The sequence below is a fragment of the Leguminivora glycinivorella genome, chromosome 15, assembly GCF_023078275.1.
Source record: "Leguminivora glycinivorella isolate SPB_JAAS2020 chromosome 15, LegGlyc_1.1, whole genome shotgun sequence".
Classification (NCBI taxonomy): domain Eukaryota; kingdom Metazoa; phylum Arthropoda; class Insecta; order Lepidoptera; family Tortricidae; genus Leguminivora; species Leguminivora glycinivorella.
In genome coordinates this window covers 5108361-5135051 of record NC_062985.1, presented here as the reverse complement: position 1 = coordinate 5135051, position 26691 = coordinate 5108361, and the positions used below count along the sequence as shown (strand labels likewise).

Genomic DNA, 26691 nt, shown 5'->3' with positions numbered 1-26691 from the left:
ACTTACGGATATTATAATGTTTAGTTGGATCTACTCATAAATTTAATTATAAATTGCAGTGCATAGTTATTAAAACTTTTACTGTCTACTGTTTTTTTCTGGATCGAAAGGGCTCGTGATTCATTGCATTGTAATACATAGAGATACTATATAGAATATGCATTAAAATCCTATTCAGGGTCACGTATCCACTTTATCGTTTTATTGATTTTGTTTCATCATGATCAGCTTTCTTTCTCGTAGATACTTTGTACCACACAAAGTAATCAACGATTAATTTTCTAAAATAGATAGCTGTTCATATACTATTTAAGAAGTGCTTACCCAATTGACCCAATTATACTAACATCCGATTTATATCTACACAGTATGTATATATTTTAGATAACACTTTTCTTTTAAAGTATTTTATCAACATCTTTTTTTTATTATTATTATCTCTTTATCTATCTTAAGATCTTAACTCTTAGGCTAGGCTATTTTATAATATGATTATTAAAGTAATTACAAAACCACTTTTTTTTTTTTTGGCTGATTGGCGATTGACCATAGTCACACCCGATGGAAGGTGAAGATATAGTCGAAGATGGAGCTCACCGATTCAGTAATACTTAGTATATTCACTTTTATCTTAAAGAGACCGAGGTCGTATTTTTCTGGGAACATCTATGGTGGGAGTGCATTCCATTCCTTTGATAAAATATTATCTAAATTATTACCCAAATATTATCTCCTTCATTTACTTTCTTTGCGCTGTTAACCGAACAAATCAGCATGCCCATTTACAAGGCATCAAGTCATACTGAAATTGACCGGAGTAACAGGAGTAACAGAATACTTATACAGCTCACCGAACTACGAGGTAACTACCTCGTAGTAGGTAAGCACAGTGTTTCTCCCCAGGTACCACGATTTGAATTTGTTTTTGCAGCTGTGTCTTTAAATTCCTTCAGGAGATGTTATATCTTGACAGACTCAGCGTTTATTTATGTGTCACACGGAGAGAAAAACAACTAGATTTAATGTTCGTTCAACATTTCTATTTTTTTTTTTTTTTAATTGCGCCTACGTGTTCTTTCATTCCAACTACAAGTTTGATGTTGTTAAGTGTAGTTACACTTCCTTCTACATTTTTTTTTATACCACGTCGGTGGCAAACAGTTATAGGGCCTCCTAATTGAAAGCGGTCACCGTAACCTATGGACGCCTGCAACTCAAGGGGTGTCACATGCGCGTCGTCGACCCATTAGAAACTTGTATAGTCCTTTTTTTTTTAGAACCCCATACTGTAGTTCATCGGGGAATACCTTGACATAGCTCATTCCACAGCCGGAGCGTTCGTGGGAGGAAATATTATTGTTTTTTTTTTTTTTGAACCAATCTTTTATTTAAACCAACAAGTCGATTTTGTAAAAGCACATGTCACATATTGATTTAAACATAATGTTTGGCTGATTCAATAAAATATATTTTAACAAGTTTGACCTTATTGTTTGGTTCGTACAAATTCGACTTGTATCATCAATATTGTGATTTATTCCCTTTACTAAAATACTATTGTTTCAAACAGATAAACACGCAACAAGACGAGTTTGTTAGATTCACAAGGCAAATTTCTCTCAGTTGTACCCTTAACTTCACATCCGTCTATCAATCCATTTATATATAGAATAGAATCATGTTCCCTAACTTCTAAATAATGTGCATTGTAAGTAGTTAGGTACCTAGATAATTGACGTGAAGCATTGAAATCTGTGATTATTTAACATTTTACAATCACTACAGACAAAGCTGATTCAGCCGCTGATTGTTGTCCTTTTGTTCATTTTCTTGACCAGACGAAATAAGGTCACTAGTGAGATTTCAATATCCTCCCGTGAAATTACGCAAACAAGTTCAGCATTTTTATTTCTTATTTTTTTTTTCTATATTAGTTCAATAGAGGCTCACAGATCCATTAGTTTATTTGTTTTAACTGGACACCTGACTTGTATGAGATTCACCTACATGAATCTCTGCAGTATGTACCTATTACCCTAACTGATAACGAGTACCTTCAGTACCAATATATTTTTGTAATGATTTTCAACTGACGTAGATTGTCTTTGAAAATCTATCATAGATCAACTTAAATAGGCATGTCTTTCTCTTGAGGTCACCCATACTGACAAAGCCTTGTTGACGGTAAGCAGAGTTAGCAACTTCTTTTTTTTCCGCGTTGTTGAAATGTATCAAGCGTTCGCTTAATTTTATTCAATTCAGCTGCACCACTACGTGTTTTTTTTATATACAATGCAATGTCAAACCAATGAACTGTCTTTATTTTTTTTTTTTTTCACTCTTTTCACTCTGATTGACGTTAGCGGCATCTAGGTATATAAAGAGTGCTCTTTTCCAGCGCTCCTACCGAACTCCTACTGATGTAGGATCACCTTCGCTGTCAAATGCCTCCAACGACAATTAAGAAGCCATACTGGACTTTCTTGGGGCAACCTGTACCCAATCAATTTAATGATTCTAACTAACACAAGTCAAAATATATTATATTGAAAATATTTCAACTTATGCTATCTCAAAGTACTCAGTCATTGTACTTGAGTGTTTTACTGGGGTAGTTGTCTCAGACTCTCAGGCACTGGATGCCTTGGTATTTTTTCTTTCATATGTGCAATTTATTTCGGTTTCAATTTAATGATATTTATTGACCGACGTCAATCTACTATTATGACAATTGAAGGCTCAGATAGCATTTATCATCTGATCTAAGCGTCATTTAAGCGCACGTTCAACCAGTATAACCGTAATTTACTTCGTGTTTAGGTTATTATCATTAAGCTCATATTTGCAACAATTCAATGTTCAGTTTTTTTTTTTTTTTTTTAATTGCTGTTTAACTATGTTTACAACAATTTAATGACCAGATAAATATATCTGCCTTAACCAAGGTATGTTTTTTTTTCATTTATTTTACATGACAATTAAATGTCCAGATTCAGTAATCTGCTGGTTCCACATATATCTATATTTATCCTCGTAAGGCTAAAGTCATGTCAAATTAATGACCAGATACATTTTATCTGCTTTGAATGAGCCGTGCACACTGTACAGGTCAGGTCATTGTTATTCTGTTACCAGTAGGTTTTTTTCCCATGACAATTTAATGTCCAGATTCGGTAATCTGCTGTATTAACTAGCTTAATAACCAGAATTTCTGTTATCCAATTCACACACATGACAATTAAATGTCCAGATTCTGTAATCTGCTGTTTCCAAATTCGCAATTTAATGCCTTATTTTCAGCCACAAATGGCATAAAATTTCATAGTATTTAGATGCCATTTAAACGGTCGATACTAAACAATACAATTGAATGTACAGAGTGCACCTCCATGTGCTGTTTCCAAATTCGCAATTTAATGCCTTATTTTCAGCCACAAATGGCATAAAATTTCATAGTACTTAGGTGCCAATTAAATGTTCGATACAATTGAATGTACAGAGTTGCATATCCGTTTAATGCCTCTTTTTTTTCTGCCGACTTTACTGGTAAAGTAATTTAATACTTAGATGGAAACTGCTTATCATAAGTGCTTCAAAAATGTATTTTTTTTTTTCTATACCGTGTTTTTTTTTTTCGTTAAATTTGACACGTCGTTAGGTTCATTATCAAGAACCATCCTGTATATCACTTTTAGGTATATTTAGCACTTAATGTGAACCCATCTGGTTTTCTGGTTTTTAAGTAATTAAATACTCAGATAAAACTGCTCGAAATCGGCGTTAGGAATGTTTACGTAAGTCAATCCGCGACAAGAGTATTAGTCATGATTTTATGGCATGTTCAATCAATTCAAAAGATTCACGTTCAAGTGATAATCTATCTCTAAATAAGTGTTACTTTCCCGACATATGCATAGATCCTTTCATTTGCAGCTGTAGTTCAAATAACCACTTAATGAAGTCGTGACTTACGTTACTTTTACGTAAATTCACCCCTGTAAGGAAGTATACTTAGGTAAGTATTTATCTAGTTTGTTTTGGTTTTCACCTTACTCTCAAACATCGACTAATGCTACCATAGGACATTTAAGTGTGATGGTTGTACAACATTTTATCATTCAAGTAAATGCCTTAAAAAAAAAAATGAAAAAATGAAATATTTATTTTTCAAGTAGGCATATTACAATGCGCATATGAACGTCAAATAAAGCTACGCCGGCTCTAACCCTACGCCTCAGCCTCGAGAAGATTTCAGTCCCCCCTCAGTTGGTTTTCAGTCCCTTATTTAGGTAAATAGCTTAACCATTCATAAATTTAGCAACATCACATAATTTTGTGTATTAAACCAACCAACAGGTAGATGGTAACTTCACTAATTAAAAATAAATATCATTTCTTTTGGTTGGACGGAAATTATTGTAATGATTCCGGGCTGTGATTTATGTAAATAATAAATCAATTTTATAAACCCACTACACATAAACTCAAATAACATTTTGGTACCTAAAAACATTTGGCAATCTAGGTAGGTAACCAAACCGTTTACTAGGTAGGTAGGAGCCACACACCGACACCTGTATAGGCATGACAATCTAGGAAGGCTGGCCGTATGTTGTCAATTGCCTCAAACATTTTATTAATTACATCTATCGGTTACCTGCTTAAGGTTTATATTCGCACGGTTGAAAGAAATAACATTTCATTTATTTTTATTTGGTTTTGACTTAATTCTTGAAAAACTGCCGTTATAATCATTTCGCTTTGTAGTATTTAATGAACACTTTCATTTAGCTTCATTACGTTCCGAAACTACTAAGAATGCCAGTAATTTAAAACGGCAGGTAACCAAACCTGTTTACAAAAAGATAACGGTGCATCATGGCGCATCGTTACTCGATTTTATAGGTTACTAGCTTTTACCCGCGGCTTCGCCCGCGTAATAAAAGTATTCATTAAGATTTTCATTTGGATCCGTAGGGACCGTAGGTTTCTCTGTAGGTATATTTATCTGCGATTATTTCGATTGCACATAATACTTTTGCTTGCAATGATTGTAGAAATATTACACATCGACCACAGCGTAGGTAATTCTATATACGCTGGGGAAACCTTTATGAACATCCCACATAGCCCGTATTTAGACACTATGATCGGTGGGTAAAAAGTACTTTTTTCTATTATCCCTTACAATTTTTTACATTTTGCTTATACTTATCGCAAACGTAATCTTCAAGCAAGCAAACAACGATCGTCTTAGAGCACATTGATTGTAAGAGACCGCCGACCGATTATCCGTATCCCTCTAACGATACCCATATTATCCGTATCCGTATCCGTATCGCTATCGCTATCGCTATCCCTATCGCTATCCCTATCCCTATCGCTATCCCTATCCCTATCCCTTATCAAGATGTTTAATGATATAACACTTTAAGTTCTCGCGCTTTGTACACATATTTAAAGTCACATACAGGTCGAACGCGATTAATTAACATTATTTTTACCTTTTTTCCCAAGGTTTCGGCCAGGTTGCACTGGCCGTGGTCGCGGAAGACTGACGTCCCAGCAAAATGTCACCGGAGATGTAAACAACACAAAACTACCCGATATTAATTTATATAAATGTTCGGGGTAGACAAATAAATATAATCTACCCGCTTTTAGTTAATGTTTATTTCCCACCATGTTTATTTTAAAGGTAAAAATAATGTTAATTAATTGCGTTCGACCTGTATGTGACTTTAAATATATGTTTAATGATTTCTTATCAAGTGCTAAAATATAAAGTTTCATGGTTTTATCATTTAAAATTAAGAAATCCCATACAAACTTTCAACCTCTTTTTCAACCCCTTCATCCCTTTTTTTCGAAATAAAAAGTAGCCTATGTTCTGTCTCAGGGTCTAAAGATTGTCTGTTCCAAATTTCATCAAAATCGGTTGCGTGGTTTAAGCGGGAAAGCGTAACAGACAGACAGACAGAGTTACTTTCGCATTTATAATATTAGTATGGATAGTATGGATAGTATGGATGTTACTTATGTTTCTATCCCATCTTTTCCGAATACTAGATTCACGTGGTAAGTACTTGCTTTTATCCTCGTCGCCACTTGTAATGTCACGCTATTACACTATATACATCGGGTTGGCTCGCCAATACACACCGCACGTCCGTGCTCCATCACACTCGGACACCGACTGCCATATGTACTCGAGACACCTATACACTACAGAAGGTATAATTTCAATTTGTATAATTTTGTATGGTATAAAGTTCAATTAGTATAATTGCTGTTATATATAATTTTAGATAGCATAAATTCAAATTATATAATGTTTGTTACATATAATATTGTTTCCTATAAGTATAATGTGGTATAACGTTGAAGTAATAGAATATACAAAAGGAATACCATACAGGTGATATAAGCGCCTGCTGTTTTGTTTCGTGCAATGTTGTGAATATGACGCGTATGTACAGTCATGTTTTATTATTCGTAACCTACTCTTTTGACAGGATTCGTTTCTGTGGGGTCACAGTTCAAACCTAACCTAAACCTACTTTTTGACAAGATTCCTTTCTGTGGGGTCACAGTTCAAACCTAACCTAAACCTACTTTTTTGACAGGGTTCGTTTCTGTGGGGTTCCGTTCCCAACCTAATTTTGTGATTTATATGACATGTTGTTATATTTTTTAATATTTATATATTATTAAAGATATAGTAAATGTAATTAGTTAATATGTATATTATAGTATACGGTAGTATGTATATTGTATGTTATAATATTATTTATATCTTACACAAATTGAAATTATACCTTTTGTGCATTATACATAAAAAAAGTATACTTTTTGAGCGTTTGTAAATTGAGAATATGCCAAAAGTTTGTATTCATTATGTTACGCACCCGTCTAGGAACATGGTGTGATATGATTTGACTGAATAACACATTTTTAAGCCAGTATTTGATTAGTAAGAATGGAAGTTAAAGCCATTTTGAATACAAGGTTTGTTTACATTGTTCGCAAATTCTGTTGAATGACGGCGACTTTACAATTATCTTTAATTATTCCTTTTCTTCTTTATTTTGTGGGTAAAACAAGCTACATTTTACACCGAATGTGAAGGTCAAAATGTTGCTTCTGTTCAACAACATCATCAAAAAATTCCCAAGTCCCTCCGCGCGGAAGAAGTGAAACTTTGTAATGTGTTATTTTAACACGGAGCGTTAAATGATGCTGTTACTTGGACTGGTAGTGGCATTAGAAGTTTCACTTCAAGGTATAACTAGAATAACTTCGAATAGGTATCGAGACAAACCTTATTAGATAATAGAGAGATAAATTAATAGAGAAATAAATTAATTACATATTTTTATTTGACAATTACCTAAAAAAAAAAAAATAAAAAATAAAAACTTCAACGAATCTCAAAACATTTATCGTCATGTAGTCGTTGACTGGACTACCACCATTACCTGCCAGAGACTTAGCTCGCGATGCACGTCAAGTTAATACCGTGCCGGCACGTACGGCCCCGAGAGTATCCTCTACGACACTGCACTGGTGACTGATATCACGAAGATATCCTATGTTTACTTTAACATTATGACTTGTAGCGAACTAGATAGTTCATCATTCTCTTGCCCTTATCCCAGTCACTTGGGGTCGGCGCAGCATGTCTTTCTCTTCCATACATCTCTGTCACTCGTCATCTCATCATTAACTTGTTTTAGTTCCATATCATGTCTCACACAGTCCATCCACCTCTATTAGAAAAAAAATCAGTACTGTCAAATACTGCTTACCTTGCCTAACATTGTCTGGCTTGAAAAATAGTATTTTATTGATGAATAATAAGCTATTTATAATGGCCGTCACTATCTCCTATCTACCAAGACTTCGATTTAAACACAGCTGTTTTGATTAAAACTACCATTTTGGACCCAGGCAATGTTATTTATTTATTTAAACTTTATTGCACAAATTTACGAAAAAAGAGTACAAATGGCGGACTTAACGCCTTGAGACATTCTCTACCAGTCAACCATTGGGCTAAACAGAAAGCTTAGTTTGGTGCAGGATTTTAAAAATTAAATAAGAAAACACAAGTCAGTATTCATACTTATCGCAATAAAATTACTTATATACATGTAATAAATACATATAATACATACATATTCAGAATAAAATAAAATTAATATTATACATAAATATATATTATACATACATATATATAATAATTTCGTACCTAGTGTGAGACATAATATAAATACTTAATGTATTAGACATGCGGCATTTGACGGTAAGGTGCATTAGGGTAACTCCGAAAGTCGTCTTATTTCGATAGTGGAATAAAAATCACCATTACTCCCATCATTTCAAGATTCCCCTTTCGAAATTACCCGAGCATTTCTGTCATTCGAAATTGCCCTAATGCACCTTATCTGCGATTTTTAACAGTCGCGTACGCATAATCATACTAACGAGCGATTTCTCACGCATTAACATACGGCTTGATGCTGATAGATCTGTTTCCTACCTTACTAAGAGCCCAACGCAACGAACGTAAAGATAACCCCGTTCGTTTACTTAAACATCTTTGGCTTCTTGACTCTTCACATACATTTCAATATGACCTGTCATAATCCGGTTAAAACTAAGGCTGCCTGTCCACTGGAGCGGAGTGAAGCAGCGGAGCGGTGAGCTTCATAATAATTCACCAATACACTGAGAGAAAATACAATCAGTTTTCATGTTCGTTCAACAAGTTTTTAGGTTAAAATAGCGCCTACGTGCTCTTTGGTTTAAACAACAAGCTACTTGTCATTTGAATTGGCAATATATTTGAATCAACAAGTCGATTTTATAAAAACAACCTGACACATATTGTTTTAAACATACGTTTGGCTGATTCAAACGGATAAACCGCAACAAGTCGAACTTGTTAAATTCACAATGCAAATTTCTCTCAGTGTAGAATGTCATAAAATATCCGCTTCTACGTGCGTAGCCGAATGCACAAACGCTCACGAAACAAATCGCTCGTAGATATCTATCTCTATCGACAGAGCCAGACTACCTTTCGCGGCGTTTCGTTTTCGTTTCGCGTCGTAGAAACGCCTCTGCTCACCGCCTTGCTGCATCGCTCCGCTCCAGTGGAAAGGTAGCCTAAGAAGTGTCAATTTTATTTCTCAATGAACCCCTACTTTTAAAATAAATAAAGTTACCTTGGTGGATCCGGCGCATGTCTCGCGATGCACGTGAGGTTGATATCGGATCCAGCTCGCACGAAAAGCTCGGGCCCCGAGAGGATCTCCGCCTTCGACACTGCAACAATATACGCCAATTTAAGTCTAGAAACATCTAGATCACCTAATGTTAGGTGATCTATCCCGTTACCTCCTCTATCGATCTTAACCGTTGAACCCTTTACGGGTTCAAAACACTCTCCGTGTTCTCGTATTTCAAATTAATTATACCTCCTAGTATGCAATTTAAAATCGTGATTAACTCAAATTAATCTTATTTAAGGTTCCACTACACATAAAAGTCTTAAAATGAACTTGGATAAGGTGAAATACCCCATAATGGACGGTGATGCCATTATGGACAAAAAAACACAAATCCTTAAAAATAAATATCTAAAATTAGTTTCTAAAAACTGACTGCTATGTACCATAAACTAGAGTTGTAGAGCTGTTTCATTTTGAAGTTTCAATTAATTCGGTTATTTCTGAAGGATTTCGCGACAAGATAAAATTCATCAGTTTACTGAAAAAAATATGTAGACGAATTCTAGTAATGTTGCTAAGAGAGTTGAGTTCATGTATAAAACAATAAAAAAATAATACTCGGTGTAAACTTGAATGCGTTTTACTTACTGCATTAAGCATGAGATAAGGTATAAAACATACTAGTTTGTTGCTCCAAAGGTATAAAGAAATGGCGTTATTTTGCGAGTGTCCATTACTGGAACCGAAAAACTGCCTACCTCCTATGATGGACAAGGAACAATTAACAAAACCAAAATTTACAAGAAACAATCCTATGTTAAAATAACTCAAACTAATTTTATTTATGGTATATAAAATTGACTCATTGAGTATCAGTTGGCTTTAAAAGTAAAATTTTAAACTTATTTCACTGTCCATAATGGGGGATCCATTACTGGAGAACTGCCGTCCATAATTGGAGAAAAAACACCTAGTTTTAATTTGTTAAGTATGAAGAAACTAATAGGAGTATCCATTCTGCAATACGCTTGAAATGTAAAAGAAGGACAGGACATTCAAGATTTAACACGCTTAGCGGTAGAATTTTTACATTTATGAGTGAAATATCAAAAACAGGCGAAAGTTTTTCTTAAACTGTCCATGATTGGGTCCGTTACCTTAAGTAATAATAACAAATTAAACATTATACATTCATCCCTATCTATCTAGATATTACATTTTAACTAATACATTTAAACCAATTTCTTATTATATATTCTTAGAAACTAAACGGGACTTAACGTGAAACGCAATTAAGTCCCGTTTAGTTCTATTTCAAATTATTTTTCTTCACTAAACCTCATTTATACTTCCAATATCTGGGCGACCGAGCTTCGCTCGGTTCTATTTTAATATATCACGTCTTTAGATAAAAAAAAACTCTTATAAATACAAAAACAAAAAAAAAGACAAAAAACAAAAACTTAATTTCTGACCGGGATTCGAAACCCTGACACACCTACGATCTCTGCGTACATTAGACCGACCTCGTGCGACTGAGCTAAGCGGAATCGATGCGCGCGCGGCGAAATTAAGGACCATATTTTACGTTTACAAATGCGAAAGAAAAACTCATGAAAACTCGAAAATTCGCGTTTTCCGGGATCTAAGGCTACGCTAGATCGATTTTTCACCCCCGAAAACCCCCACAAAACAAATTTCAGCGAAATCGTTAGAGCGGTTTCCGAGATCGTCGGTATATATAAATAAATATATATACTAATAAAGTAAATAGGAAAGTGTGTGTCTGTTTGTTTGTTCTTTCACGGCAAAACAGAGCGATGAATTGGCGTGTTTTTAAGCGGAGACAGTTAAAGGGATGGAAAGTGACATAGGCCACTTTTTGTCTCCCCACTTACTTAAAATGGGATGGTGGAAGTTTGTATAGCCCATTCCGCAATTTTAGAATTTAACGCGTTCGAAGGCGACCGTTGGCAAAAGCTAGTACTGTATCGTTTAAAAAATATATATAAATAAATTCACTAACTCATTTGAACTAATCACCTTGTTTAAGCCCTAGACCATTAAGCTTACCTTCAACTAATGGCTCTCCGTTTTATTTTACACTCTGCAGCTTACTTTTTACAATTCGCTAATGATGGCTGAAGGGTAATAAACTTTTATCCTACCGACAGCGATAAGCGAAACGGGAGTAACGACCAACGAGTGTTTTACAATAGATTTATGTTCATCTTGCTCGTAGACAGTTTTTTTGAAGTGGAACTTCTAATGAGACTTCCAACTAACAGCGGGTAGCACTCAGTCAGCGTTACGTTGCGTTAAATGCCGCTCATTCAGCGCGTAACATTCAGTCACTGTTACGTTGCGCAACTCAGTCACTCACTCATTCACTCAGTCAGTGACCAGAATGGTTTTGTATGGTGGAATGGTTGGTTGGAATGTGTTTGTTTTATATTGAGATTGAGTGCAAAATGAGTTTGTGTTTGTTTTTAGGGTTCCGTATTAAAAATCAAAGTTATTAGAACTATATTGTGCTACATATCAAATGAAAGAGCATTTTATAAGCATCTCAAATATATTTTTTTTATAGTTTTTATTTTGGTAATTTAGAAGTAATTTAAGAAAATAAGCAAAAAATGACCATTCCCCCCCCCTTATCTCCGAAACTACTTAACGTAAAATTTTCAAAAAAATACACGAGATAGCCCTCTACCTGTAGATTACAGGAAAACCTATTAGAAATCTACAGTCAAGCGTAAGTCGGACTTAAGAGAAAAAAACTCAAATTGAGATTTTTCACTCACTGCCGCTGCAAGTACTTACTAAATGTTTTGAAATTTTGTGAGCGCCATGGACAGGTAGAAAGAAATTCATTTCTGTTTAGAAATTGTTAAAAATTTTAAGCATTTGCCAAAATGACTTAAGTTCCTACTAAAAGAGGCGCTTACGACTGTTTAGAACTGCACTGACCATAATATTGCCCTAATAGGTCCAAAAAATGGTGTATATATACGAAAACAAAAAAATTGTGCCACCGACAACCAAAATCTGAAGTCTATTTGCTCTATCTCTTATAGTTTCCAAAATATACGCAAAATCTTTAAAGTACAAATCTAGTGTACGTTGCCATCACATGTCGTCAGGCGCTCATGACCTTTTTGTATGGAAATGTCGAAATCCGACTCGCACTTTACCGATTTTCATAGAAAGTTGTGTTTTATTATAGTTTTGAAGGAGGTTTCTTATTTTTAACCACCAACGCAAAAATATTATAATAATAATAGGTTTGACGCTTGACATGTCTGTCTGGCATCATAGCTCCCGAACGAATCAATCGATTTTGATTTAGTTTTTAATGTATAAGGTGAATTCGTCGAGTTTTTTTTTGTACCACGTAGGTGGCAAACATGCATACGGTCCGCCTGATGGAAAGCGGTGACTGTTACATATGGACGCCTGCCACTCAAGGAGTGGCACATGTGCGTTGCCGACTCGACTCATTAGAAACTTGTACAAACCTGTACTTAGAAGGGGCCTAAGTGCCAACGACCGCACCCTCGTTGAGCTCTGGCTGCCTTACTCACCGGCAGGAACACAACAATGAGTAAAGTCTAGTGCTACTTGATTGCGGTCTTTTGTAAAGCGGAGGTATTAGACTCTGCTCTACCTTAGAGTATATTCAATTTAGTATTAGAGTTATCAGTCAAGAAATTTAAATGCAGCGCCATCTATTATTAGTTTCGACAACTTTTCATGTGACTTTCCATGCCTAAAGGTTCGCACAAGTCTCAAGTCGCGTAAATTACTTAGTAAATTTTGCCGAGAGACGGCGCTAAATACAATAATACTCATTAGAGTACCTATACTTCTAGTCAAAGACATATATAACTCCGTATAGACAGATAAAGTCTAAGAATAAAACGTACTTACCTCAGTACCACACAGAAGAAGGGCTCAGCTAGATGGCGCTAATATTAATATTAACACGCTTTTATTAGGTCGTCGTGTATGTAACTAACTATGTAATGGAATCTACGGAGGCTAATTTAACCATCTTCCAAGGATCGTAGTGTAATGATAATTGGCAGCTGTATGTAGTTCTGATGACAGTACAATAATATGGTACTGTTGAACTGATCTGATGATGGAGCCGGAAGATATGAACTGGAACTACATGATGTAACATCGTATCATAGCTGTTTTTGCGTTTCTTAGAAAAGTCTTGTAATGAACTTTGACTACGATTAGGTTTCAAGGTCTGATGATGGAGCCGGAAGATATGAACTGGAACTACATGATAGAACATCGTATCATAGTAGTTTTTGGGTTTCTTAGAAAAGTCTTGTAATGAACTTTGACTACGATTAGGTTTCAAGGTCTGATGATGGAGCCGGAAGATATGAACTGGAACTACTAAAAAGATCAACGTAGTATTTAAAATAAGTTGGAATAGGGTTTTCTTGAGACCCGTAAGAGCAAATAAAGGCGGGCTCAGGGGCGATCGAAGCCCCCCACAAAAAAGACAGAGATCAACGTAGTATTTAAAATAAGTTGGGTTAAGGTTTTCTTGTGACCCTCCAGAGGAAATAAAGGGGGGGGCTCGGGGGGCAAAGCCCCCCGCAAAAAAGAAAGATCAACGTAGTATTTAAAATAAGTTGGGTTAGGGTTTTCTTGTGACCGTTCAGAGTAAATAAAGGGGGGGCTCGGGGGGCGAAGCCCCCGCAAGAAAGAAAGATCAACGTAGTATTTAAAATAAGTTGGGATAGGGTTTTCTTGTGACCCTTAAGAGGAAATAAAGGGGGGCTCGGGGGGCGAAGCAGTCCGCATAAAATAAACATCAACGTAGTATTTAAAGCCATGGCAAAGAAAGTATTTAATGAAAAAATGTACCTGTTTAAAGCCAGAATAAACACAACAATCAAGAAAAAGTTAATAAAATTGTACATCTGGAGCATAGCGTTATACGTCAGCGAAACGTGGACGATGCTGCAACAAGACACAAAACGCCTTGAAGCTTTTGAAATGTGGTGCTGGCGGCGGATGGAGAAAATAAGTTGGACAGAGAAAGTAACAAACGAAGAAATCTTAAACAGAGTGAAAGAAAAGAGGTGTATTTTAAGAACTGTTGAATGCAGAAGAGGAAATATGTTGGGACACCTGTTACGACACGACGAATTCATCAAGATCATCATAGAAGGGAAAGTAGAAGGAAGAAGAAAGAGAGGAAAGCCAAGGAGGGCATACATGGACCAAGTGAAAGAGAAAGTGAGTGTCGTGTCGTATCAGGCTGTCAAAGAAAAAGCCCAGGAAAGATATAGCTGGAGATTGCTTCACCGACAAGAGCCCAGCTCTTAAATTTCTGATGATGATGAGTATTTAAAGTAAGTTGGGATAGGGTATTTGTGACCCTGAAGAGCATGAATAAGGGGGGCTCGGGGGCGAAGCCCCCCGCATAAAAGAAAGATCAACGTAGTATTTAAAATAAGTTGGGAAAGGGTTTTCTTGAGACCCTTAAGAGCATATAAAGGAGGGCTCGGGGGGCGAAGCCCCCCGCATAAAAGAAAGATCAACATAGTAGAGAATGCCTTAAAGCATAAGTCCGCCTTTTGTACTGCAAGATTTTCTTTTATCACTGCTTCCAGTAGTTCCACAGGTGGTAAATGATCTTTATTACTAGATTCACCTACTTTTATCAATTTTAGTGGATAAAATGCGTTTTTACCCGCTGGTATTAAAGGACAAAACACGTGTTTCCGAGCTAGTGAGGGGAAAAATTCAATGTTGGCTGCTCGCGTGCGGTCCGTTTGTTAATGTAGGTAAGAATTTAGAATGGCGTCATTTTGTGAACATCAAAGGAGTGAGCCTTCTGTACTTGTACTATTATATACATATATACATATATTCTGTGACAAAACTAACAACATGTGTTCCAAGTACAACATTCGAAATGCCGGAAAGTTAGTAGGTATCGACCGTAAATTGGCGAAATCCAATTTACGGTCAAATTAACACATGTGATGGACCCTGCCGTCTATAATAAATTGCCGCAATATGTGGTTGAAGCGCCTAGTGTGTCGAACTTTAAGTACCTATCGCTTAAAAAATTGGCTGGTCGAGCACCCGTTCTACACTTATGACAATTTTTTTATTACCTAATTAGAAATAGTTATTTGTTATACAAGGGGGCAAAGTTGCATTTTAACGCCGAGTGTGGAATTGAAAAACGAGCAAGTGAAAGGATTCTATAGTTGAACCACTCGCATAGAATCCTGAACTTGCGAGTTTTTTAACACACGAGAAGTAAAATACATTTGCACCCGAGTGTAACACAAAACTTTTCCCCTCATTATAGCGAGGAAACTAAAATGCAAAAAATGCGTTTATCACTGCTTCCAGCAATTCCACTGGTGGTAAATCATCTTTATTACTAGATTCACATACTTTTATCAATTTTAAAGCAGTTAATTTGACTTTATTCAAGGTTAAATTACTTTACCCACTAGTGGATAAAATGAGCTTTTACCCGCTGGTATTAAAGGACAAAACACGTGTTTCCGAGCTAGTGAGGGGAAAAATATTTTTGTGCATTTTTTATGTGAATATTGCCTAACTTTTTGTAATTTCAATCTTCTGTCTATTTATTCTCTAAGTATTATTGTTGTATGAATATTATTTTTTTTAATCAAATCTTGACGTGTAAAATGGCGTTGAATGAATAAATGAATATGAGTATGAGTAGTATGATTATTTTAACCATTGAAAGTTTGTACGGAACCCTCGGTGGGCGAGTCCGACTCGCACTTGGCCGGTTTTTATTTCAATAATTTGAGCAAATAGCAATGTAAACTATTTAAAACTGTAAAAAGATGGACGTAACTAAACGTAAAAACGTGATGGCAGCTTGACAAAAGGTTTTTTAGGTTATGTTACGAAGTTTCCGGAGTTTTCTTTTACGGAGGGACTCCACGCACTGATTTTTTACCTTCATAACTACCCATGGGATATTTTACGCGGTCTGTGTCTATTTACGTATCTATAAATGTACAGATATATATATTATTGACCCCCTCACACATAGATGCCCGCCGTAAAAGTTGCTACGAACGTTTCAATTAAATAATCAATTTTGTATTGAGCATGAATGAGCTTTGAAACTTTGGTGAGAAATGTCACTTATTAAGATTCTTTGCAAGTGAAAATAGTAGATTGTGTCACGGCGAAATTGCAACGGAAAATATAAATAACAGTTTAACGAATCCCGAACGAAGCAAAGGTTTTTTGGAGGTATAGTTAATTTTATTACCGATTTCCGAATAAGTGATGTAATAAAAAATATATAGATATATGTTTGTGATGTGAAACAATGTGCATGTATTTTTTTCCAATAATTGCAAGCAATTTATGCAGTTGCCGGCACGTATTTGTATAAATACGTGCCATTGTTGTAGCCCAGGTTCTGTTCAGTGGTTATTTTATTGCAAGTGTTGCTGGATATTGATTTCCTTTTGTGCTTTTTCGTAAAAAAAATTTTAGTTTGCGAGTTTTAAATATTATTTCGAGCAATATTGTGAGTTTTATGAGTTTAAACGATCAATATGTTAACGTTTAACACTTTTTATTGTTTGTTTTTTATTAATAAACTTGTTATTAACTTCAACTGAGTGTCTTTTTAAATGGACTTATTTCTTTCAACATTTTTAGGCACTTAAAATAAATATAAACAAAATACTTTCTAAATAGCGATTGAGTCGATATTACAAATATTATTTACATAAATATAACATATATACATACATATACATTTAAATATATATATATATACCTGCTCTAAATATACTTAGTCTTGATACTTCTCAAAATGTTTTCGCAGCTTGCGCTTGAATGTAAATTTAGTTTCGGCCTGTCGTATGTCAAGAGGCAAATCATTCCAGAGGCGTACGGCTTGCACTGTGAAAGAATTGGACATGGCATTGGAACGATGATGTGGGACAGCTAGAACAAGCTTACGAGCAGTGCGAAGTTCGCCACCTGGCCCAGCAGTAACAAATTTGAATTTAGACCGCAAGTAATCGGGTGCCGCTGGGTCGTATAAAATGGAGAACAGTGTGCATAAGGACCTAAGACTTCTGCGCTCACGAATGCGGAGCCAGTTGAGTTGTCGGCGAAAGGCGGACACATGGTCGTACTTGCGCAGGCCGAAAATGAACCTAATGCAATTGTTCAGAGCACGGTCCAGCTTGTCCAGAAGACCTTGCGACACATTCGTACAGCACACATCACAGTAGTCAAAGATGGGTAAAACGAGAGCTTGAATAAGGAGAATTTTAGTTGACACAGGCAGAAAATTCTTAAACCTATACAGTGATCGCAAGGTGTACGTGATTCTTCGACACATATCAGACACTTGGGGCTCCCAAGTCAGGCCACAGTCAAATATCAACCCCAGATTTTTAGCCTTAGTCGAGAATGGAATTACACTGTCTTCGTAGAGAATCGGTGCAACGAGCTCAAAATTGGTATTTAAGACCAGTCGCGGGTTCCCGATGATGATAGCCTGACACTTGGAAGGATTCACAGCTATTCCGAAGTCTTTAGACCAAGATGAGATGCGATTGAGATCCTCATTCAATTTCGCGATAGCCTCGTCGGCATCATCAAGCCGCGTTTGTGTGTATAGTTGTAGGTCATCGGCATATAAATGGTATGAACACTGAAGTTTGGAAGTAATCATGTTAATAAAAACGGAAAACAAAAGAGGAGAGAGTATACCGCCCTGAGGGACGCCCGTAGTAAGGTCACACCAGTCGGAGAGCGACCGGTCAGCTCGGACAGCCTGGCTACGCCCCTGCAGGTAGGATGCAAACCAATCCGCTACTGACAACGAGACATTTAAGCGACTAAGGGCAGCAAGGAGGAGTTCATGATTTACTGCGTTAAATGCGTTCGTAAAGTCAATTAGGACCATGATAGTAACAAGTGAAGATTCCATGCCAAACCGAACATCTTCAACTACTTTTAATAGCGCGGTTGTGGTACTATGACCGGGACGAAAACCTGACTGTAACGGTGAGAGGAGATGTTTGGAAAAAATATGGGCGGATAACTGTTTATGTACCACAGCCTCGAGGACCTTCGAAAGGAACGGAAGTATGGAAATAGGACGGAATTCCTTAAGAAGAGTAGGAGTAGACGTTTTTGGGAGGGGGATAACAAAGGCCTTGCGCCATGCCGACGGAAAGACACCCGAAAACATAGAGAAATTTACAATGTGAGTGATAATTGGAACAATACTATCTAAAATGTGTACTATCATGGCCCTACTTATCTCATCATGTCCGATCGCATTCGACTTCACCGAAATAATCACCTTACGTATCTCGTCGTCAGTAGCCGGAGTGAAAGAAAATTTGGTTTCAGATAGTGATGGCAAATTATTGATATGTGCTAAGCTAAAAGATTTTGAAGTCGGATCTAGGCTAGAAGTTTTAGAAAAATGAGCATTAAAATCATTTAAAGAAAATGGTAAGGTGTTCGAATTAGAACGGGAGCTACCCACACCAATTGATTTTAAAAACTTCCAAGTGTCGGCAGAAGAAGAAACATTGACATTGTTGTGAATATACTTCCGTTTCGCAGATCGTACCATCATGTTGCAACGATTCCGAGCAGATTTGTAAGCGGTCCAATTTTCATCACACCGATGATTTTTAAACTTAACGAATGCTCGATCGCGTGTCGTCATTGCAATACGGACCGATCGAGTAATCCACGAAGCGGGCGGCCGCTTCAGTTTGACGTTACGAACGGGCGCGTGAGTGTCAAATAATTTTAAAACTGCCGCATTTAGTGCATCTACCGCGTCATCAACCGTTGGTGCTGTAAGTGTCGGTGTCCAGTCGATGTCACCGGCGTCACGTTGTAGTGCATCAGCATCGAGCCTCGCGAAACTACGTAGTTTAATTGAGACTGGTACCAACTTAGGAGGTCGAACTTTGTAACACAGGTAAATAAGATCGTGCCGTGAGAACCCAGGCGCCGCAAATTGGCCTACTTTGCCCACATGGTCATTCGATGAGGTCAAGATGAGATCTAGCCAAGAGTCCGATGTGTCTGTATTATAATGTGTGGCGTTTAAAGGCAGCACATTAAGGGCCGCAGATTCAATTAGGGACAATAACTTGCGAGACCGGGTATTATTTTTCAAGAGATCGGTATTAAAGTCGCCCATGATCACGTGGTGTGTGCCTTCTGTTATGAAAGATGTGAGCAGTACTTCTAATGATAAGAAATAATCTACTGTAGGTGGACAATAAATTACCCCTAGAACGACCTTTGCTCCCTTAATATTTACTTCGACGACCAAGTGCTCCATGGAGTTAGAAAATTGAGTAGGAGACGATGAAAGAATATTGAAGGGTATGTCGCTGCGCAGGTACATGGCAACACCGCCACCGCCTTTGCCCGTACGGTCGTTGCGCAGAAGAATGTATCCAGGGAGCCCATACGAAGTTGATGGAAGATTTGGTTTTAGCCAAGTTTCTGATACCAGTATTGCATGAGCGCAGCCAGTGGAGAAGGTGTCAAGGAGATCGCTATGGTGGCTGGGAATGCTTTGAGCATTTAAATGGCAAATGTTAAGAAATTTGTGAGAGTTCTGGAATTCACGAGTGATAAGATCACCGAGCGTTTCCGGCTCGGACAACGTCGAGTCATCGAGAGAGTGGAAAGACGAGGACAAGTCGCAAGCTGAGTAAAATGATGCATCATCTATCATATTATACTAGTGCAGGTATGTAGATTAAATACATATAAAATATTAATATAATATTATAAATAATAATTTACGTATATATAAATAACAACAAAATTAAATAAGCTAATTTCAAACTATGTGATAGCCGGAGGGCACTGTTAGAACCCGCCGGTTGACCGTTTTCTTACAGGTGATAGGTACTACTCAATAAAAACATAATTATAAAACAGATTGTTACACATTCATCGCAAAAAACAGAGATAAGCTCATTTCAAAGGTACCAAAGAATAAAATTTAAAAGTAAAAACGAACAAAGAAGAAAAAAAGAACATAGTTATGCAGGTATCCGAACAAACAAATCTGACAGATGACACTAATGACAGTGACACTAGTGACAGTATTGACTTGATAGTTTTATATCGAACATTCGATTCGTACAAAATACAGGGTATAATATGAAAAGTTAATCAAAACATTACTTAAGTAACTAAAAGAGAGGTAGATGATTATTACTAAAAGTGAAGCTGCCGATTTAACAACCTACCGTGACAAACGATACCTATGTTGTTTACTACTCGATTACAAGTAAAAAGCAACAAAGCATTAAACGAAGGAGTATTAGTCTAGAGCCAATTTGGCCACAAGTCGTCTCCTTCACGATTTTCGTCGACATCTCTTCTAAATACCTAAAACAGGTATGGATATGTTCCTCGTCCTCTCCAGATTACGAATTGACCTGTTTTAGTTTAAGGAGGGGGGACGGGTCGAGAAAAAGGGGGAAAGATGGCGACCGACCATCATAGATATTTATTCACATCTCGAGTCCTATGGCACCAATCTGTTCGTGCGAGGTGTCATTTGAAAGCTTATTAAACCTACTTTAATTGTTTTCAAATAACTATGCTCATAAAAGTAACCGTTTAGGAAATATTTGAAAATATTTGTTTTTTTATCGCGCATGAATTGCACAAGTACTAGTAAAAAATGCGTCTAACTCAATAAACAATAACTTTACCGCAATTGATGTTATTATAAAATTTTTGCGTCTATTCATGCTCTTTCTAAAAATATAAGTTTCACTGGTATATGATAATATATAACCATGTAATTAAGAATTTTGTTTGGCAGGGGTTATCCTCCAGGTCGCATAAACGGGCGCTGACCGTAGTAAAGTATTCAATATTTTTGAGGTCTTATTTTACGGATCCATATAGGAGAGGTATCGTTTGAAAGATAATTAAACCTACTATAATTGTTTACACTTAACTATAATATTAAAGGTAGCTGTTTACATAATATTTGAAAATATGTGTTTTTTATCGAGCATGAATGGCACAAGTACTGGTAAAAAATGCTTCTAAGTCAATAAACAATAACGTTACCGCAATTGATGTAATTATAAAATTTACGCCACTATTCATGAGCTTTCTAAAAATATAAGTTTTATTGGTAAGTGATAATATAACCATTAAATTACGAATTTTGTTTCGTAGTGGTCACTCCGCCGGTCGCATAAAAATGAGCGCTGACCGTAGTAAAGTATTCAATATTTTTAAGTTCTTATTTTACGGATCCATATGTAAGAGGTATCATTTGAAAGCAAATTAAACCTGCTATAATTATTTTTGAATAACTATAGTTATAAAGGTAGCTGGTTACAAAATATTTGAAAACATGACTTTTTTTTCGAGCACGAGTTGCACATATACAGATAAAAATGCTTCTAACTTAATAAACCATAACTTTACCGCAATTAATGTTATTATAAAATTTACGCGAAATTTCATGCGCTTTCTAAAAATATAAGTTTTATTGGTGTATGATAATATATGACCAAGTAATTACGAATTTGGTTTAGCAGGGGTCACTGCGCCCTGTCACGATATTGGGTGCTGACTGACCGTCGCCAAATTTTCTACGTTACTCAGATCCTATTTTAATGATAAATTTGTGAGAGGTATCATTTGAAAGCATATTATGCGTACTATCTTTATTTCTAATATTTCAAGTCGAAACTGTAGAAGTTTACAAAATATTTGATTAGTAATATGTGTATTTTACTGTGCATGAATAGCATTGGCATTGATAAGACACGCTTCTAGCTCAATAAATTATAGTTTTCCGCAATTGAAATAATAACAAAATAAACGGAAAATCAATACTACACAAAAAATAAGTTTGGTTTGTATTGCATAAACAATTAATTTGAATTTGTTCAGCTCACCTACTGCGCACCATCATATAAATGGATGTCCACCGTCGTTGCCTTTTTCAGATTTTATTTCACTAATCGTATATTCATAATAAATATAATCTATCACGTATCGAATTTACTTATATACTTAATTGATCAGTAAAATAAAATCTGTAAAATGATGAAAAAATTAAGGCAACGGCGGTGGACATCCGTTTATATGACGATTGACCGTGCGCAGTGGGTATGGTGGACAAATTAACATTAATTGTTTAGGCAAAACTAACAAAACTCATTTTTTGTAAAGGCCATACATTTTGCGGTTCATTTCGTTATTATATCAATTGCAGAAAAATATAATTTATTGAGCTAGAAGCATGTTTCACTCGTATCAGTGCGAATGCTATTCATATACAGTAAAAATACACATATTGTCAAATATTTTGTTAACTTCTACAATTACGACTAAAATTATTAAAAAGTAACGATAGTACGCATAATATGCTTTCAAATGATACCTCTCACAAATTGATCGCTAAAATAGGATCTGAGAAATACGTAAAATTAGGCGACGGTTAGCACTTATTTACGTCACGGGAGTGCAGTGACACCTGCTAAACCAAATTCGTAATTACTTGGTTGTATAATATCATATATCAATAAAACTTATATTTTTAGAAAGCATATGAAATGTCCTGTAAATCTTATCATAACATTATTTGCGGTAAAGTTATTGTTTATTGGTCATGCACCAAGATACAATCTTAAAAATTATGAACACGGCAACGAATTTTCGCAACGATTTTTTGACCATTTGGTCATCCATGTATATGACGGTGCGCAGTGAGTATGATGGATAAATTAACATTAATTGTTTATGCAATACTGACAAAACTTATTATTTGAAAAGGTCATACATTTCGCCGTTTATTTTGTTATTATATCAATTGCGGAAAAAATATAATTCATTGAGCTAGAAGCATGTTTTACTCACATCGGTTCCAATGCATATTTTCAAATATTTTGTTAGCTACTACAGTTACAACTAAAATTATTGAGAACTAATGATAGTACGCATAATATGCTTTCAAAAGATTCCTGTTAAATAAAATAGGATCTGAAAAATATAGAAAATTTGGCGACGGTCAGCATCCATACGTGGCCGGGCGCTGTGGCCCCTACTTAACCATATTTGTAATTACTTGGTTATATAATATCATACACCAATAAAACTTATGTTATTAGAAAGCGCACGAAATTCCGCGTAAATCTTATACTAACATCAATTCCGGAAAAGTTGTTGTTTATTGATTAAGAAGCATTTTTTACCAGTAGGTACTTGTGCGACTCATGGTCTATAAAACACATATTTTCAAATATTTTCTAAACAGCTACCTTTATGATTATAGTTATTTATAAAAAAATATAGTAGGTTTAATTAGCTTTGAAACGATACCTCTCGCATATGGATCCGTAAAATAGGACCTCAAAAATATTGAATACTTTACTACGGTCAGCGCCCATTTCTGCGACCGGGCAGAGTGACTCCTGCTAAACCAAATTCGTAATTACATGGTTATATATTATCATATACAAATGAAACTTATATTTTTAAAAAGAGCATGAATAGACGCGAAAATTTTATAATAACATCAATTGCGGTAAAGTTATTGTTTATTGAGTTAGACGCATTTTTTCTAGTACTTGTGCAACTCATGCGCGATAAAAAAACACATATTTTCAAATATTTCGTAAACGGTTACTGTTATGAGTATAGTTATTTGAAAACAATTAAAGTAGGTTTAATAAGCTTTCAAACGACACCTTGCACGAACAGATTGGTGCCATAGGACTCGAGATGTGAATAAATATCTATGATGGTCGGCCGCCATCTTTCTCCCCCCTTTTTCTCAACCCGTCCCCCCCTCCTTAAACTAAAACAGGTCAATTCGTAATCTGGAGATAACGAGGAACACATCCATACCTGTTTTAGGTATTTAGAAGAGATGTCGACGACTTTTTGTAAAAGAGGTCGTTTGGTCCCTGACTATATCACTGCGGCGCGCGTTTCGCACGACGTTCATGGGTCTGCTTCGGGACTGGAACCTTCATTGACGCCTGGGAGGCTGGTTTCAGAGCAGGACTTGAAGCAGGCTCGCCGGCTGCAGACGGTGCTGGTGCCGGCAGGGCGGCCGGCGCGGGCGCAGGTGCAGAGCCATCACCGGACGACTGCTCAGAGGGATGCTGGGCGATCAGGGCTTGAAGCTGATCAGATGTCGTCACTCGCTCCTTCTTGCCGCTGGATACTTTTATATAGATGTTACCATCAAGACTCCAGACACTGCGCACTCCAAAATGCCTGCGGGCTGCAAGGAACAATGACTGTCTCTGCCTGGTCAGGAACTCCGACAGCACTACAGATGTGCCTTTAAGAGCAGTTTTTTTGGCCCACACTGCATTTTTAACAGCATAGTCAGAGAATCTGACAAGGACGGGGCGAGGTCGGCCAGCTTTACCACCAATTCTGTGACACACTAAAATGGAATTACTGGTCACCTCAGGCAATGACATGTCTTGCTGACAAACCGTCACAATCACCTCGGAGATGTTTTCATTGGCGGCCTCTGCAACTCCACCAAACAGCAAATATTTCCTGCGGTGCCTCATTTCAATATTGTCAACAGTGTTGTTGATCACCTCTATCTGCTGACGGAGAAGCAGCAGCATAGCATTGAAGTGTGTTTTGAAAGTGACAACCTCCTCGCTCAAGCTTGTAAATATTGTAAAATTTTCACGCCACAAGTCAGCAAAATTGTGCTGCATCTAATAATACAACTAATAAAACTCATCTATCAAACCAAACTACTCATCTAACAAAAAAAAACTAAGATCCTATGAAAAGTTCGAGGCTAAATTTAATATTTTCATCAAATTGGTATGTGACTCCCAACACACTATTTTTGAAAAAAGTGTAAATAACATCCCACCAAAAACATTCTGTAAAAAACTAGCCGTCTCGATGGAGCTGCTTGTTTATTTCTAAAAAGTAATGGAATCTAGACAAAGTCTTGCCAAGTCTAAGGTTCCTTACTGCAATTTCTTTATTATTATAGTTAATGTTGTGTGACTTGGCCGTTGGAGGGTAGCGTTTCTGGCGACACATTGGTGCAATGGTGTCATGGAGCACCTGGCTTTCCCTTGTGTACCCTTCAACGGCCAAGTTACAGAGCATTAACTATAATAATAAAGAAATCGCAATAAGGAACCTTAGACTTGGCACGACTTTGTCTAGATTTCATTACTTTTTAGAAATAAACAAGCAGCTCCATCAAGACTTGGCTAGTTTTTTACAGAATGTTTTTGGTGGGATTTCACTTATTTTTGTAGGAACGTGGGCATGAAATGAAGCGGCCCACTAAGTTGAATATTTATTTGTAAAGGCGGTATGTCGATCCCTAATAGTTTGGTTGGGCTCTTGTGTTTTCTGATCAGGGTCACCAGGTAATCCAGATCTTCTATTATCCTAGTTTTTATAGATTTTGCTTTATGTGGCCATTAAACCCTAACTCTGTATCAAATTTCAGCTCTCTGAGGTAATGGGAAGTACTAGTTCTATTTTGATGATCATGAGTGAGTGTATGAGTGTCATAAATGCGAAACTTTGCTTTCGCTTAACTTCGGAACTAAATAACCTACAGACTTGAAATTTTGGATTTCAAGTATGTGATTATAGCTTACTAGATGACGAAAATTCCTGCGTTCTGATTTTATCCAGAGCTTCTCAAATAGGGGCCTGAAAATGCGGCGAAATGATTCCTGTAAAGGATGGTACGGCAGTGTTTGCTTCGCGCTCGACTTGGCGGGGGCACTGCCGTGCCCCCAGATTATTTTGGTAGTTCCTAAACGTAAATAAATAATTGTAAAAGGAATTCCCGATGACGGTAACACATTGTATAACATAACACGAGTAATATTACCTACTTCCCACGCCCGTTAATCTAGCCAAAATACCTTTAGCTTTAGGTGATTATCATCAATTAATTACACAAGATATTTTAGGACGGCTTATATTACATTACACAGACAACCACGTAGCAACGAACATAATAGACTGATGCTGCGGTTAGGTAATTTGTATGCCATAGTTACAAATACACTAAATGATGAAGAGAAGATGATTTCCAAATAATAAGGTAGATTTTTTTCTTAGGTTCTTGGAGTGTCTCAGTGTTTGTGTGTCAGGCAGTTCGGTTGTTAGAACTCATTACCTGACTTAATGCAGCTTTCGGGCGTCAATTTTTGTAAGTTGAACTGAACAAAAACCTAAAAAATGCCTCGTCACGTGATATTAAATTGCAACAACACAAAAATTATGAACACTCAAGGGCCTGAAACATATTTAAAATTGTATATTACTATTTACATGTTACCTATTATGTTACTGGCTTACAGCAAGCATCATAGTATTTGAATTTTATATTTCGCCTGTTCTTATTTTTGTCTGCATG

General features: G+C 36.4%; 2 protein-coding genes across 2 annotated transcripts in view; both read right to left on the bottom strand.

The window, feature by feature from the left end:
- LOC125233919 (hemicentin-2-like) overlaps nt 1–26691 on the bottom strand; it is a 190663-nt gene that overhangs the window by 36013 nt on the left and 127959 nt on the right. The window contains 1 exon segment of the mRNA XM_048140091.1: nt 9231–9330. Within this exon segment, the coding sequence (XP_047996048.1) occupies nt 9231–9330 (100 nt within the window).
- Nucleotides 17286–24948, bottom strand: LOC125233920. The gene is made up of 2 exons (XM_048140092.1): nt 24235–24948; nt 17286–20606 (listed from the first exon to the last, which is right to left on the bottom strand). The coding sequence occupies exon 1, from the start codon at nt 24908–24910 to the stop codon at nt 24236–24238; it is 675 nt and encodes a 224-aa protein (XP_047996049.1). The 5' UTR covers nt 24911–24948; the 3' UTR covers nt 17286–20606; nt 24235.

What these genes read in the sequence shown, in the direction of transcription:
- LOC125233920 (XM_048140092.1), bottom strand. Translation starts at nt 24,910, where the DNA reads ATGCTGCTGCTTCTCCGTCAGCAGATAGAGGTGATCAACAACACTGTT.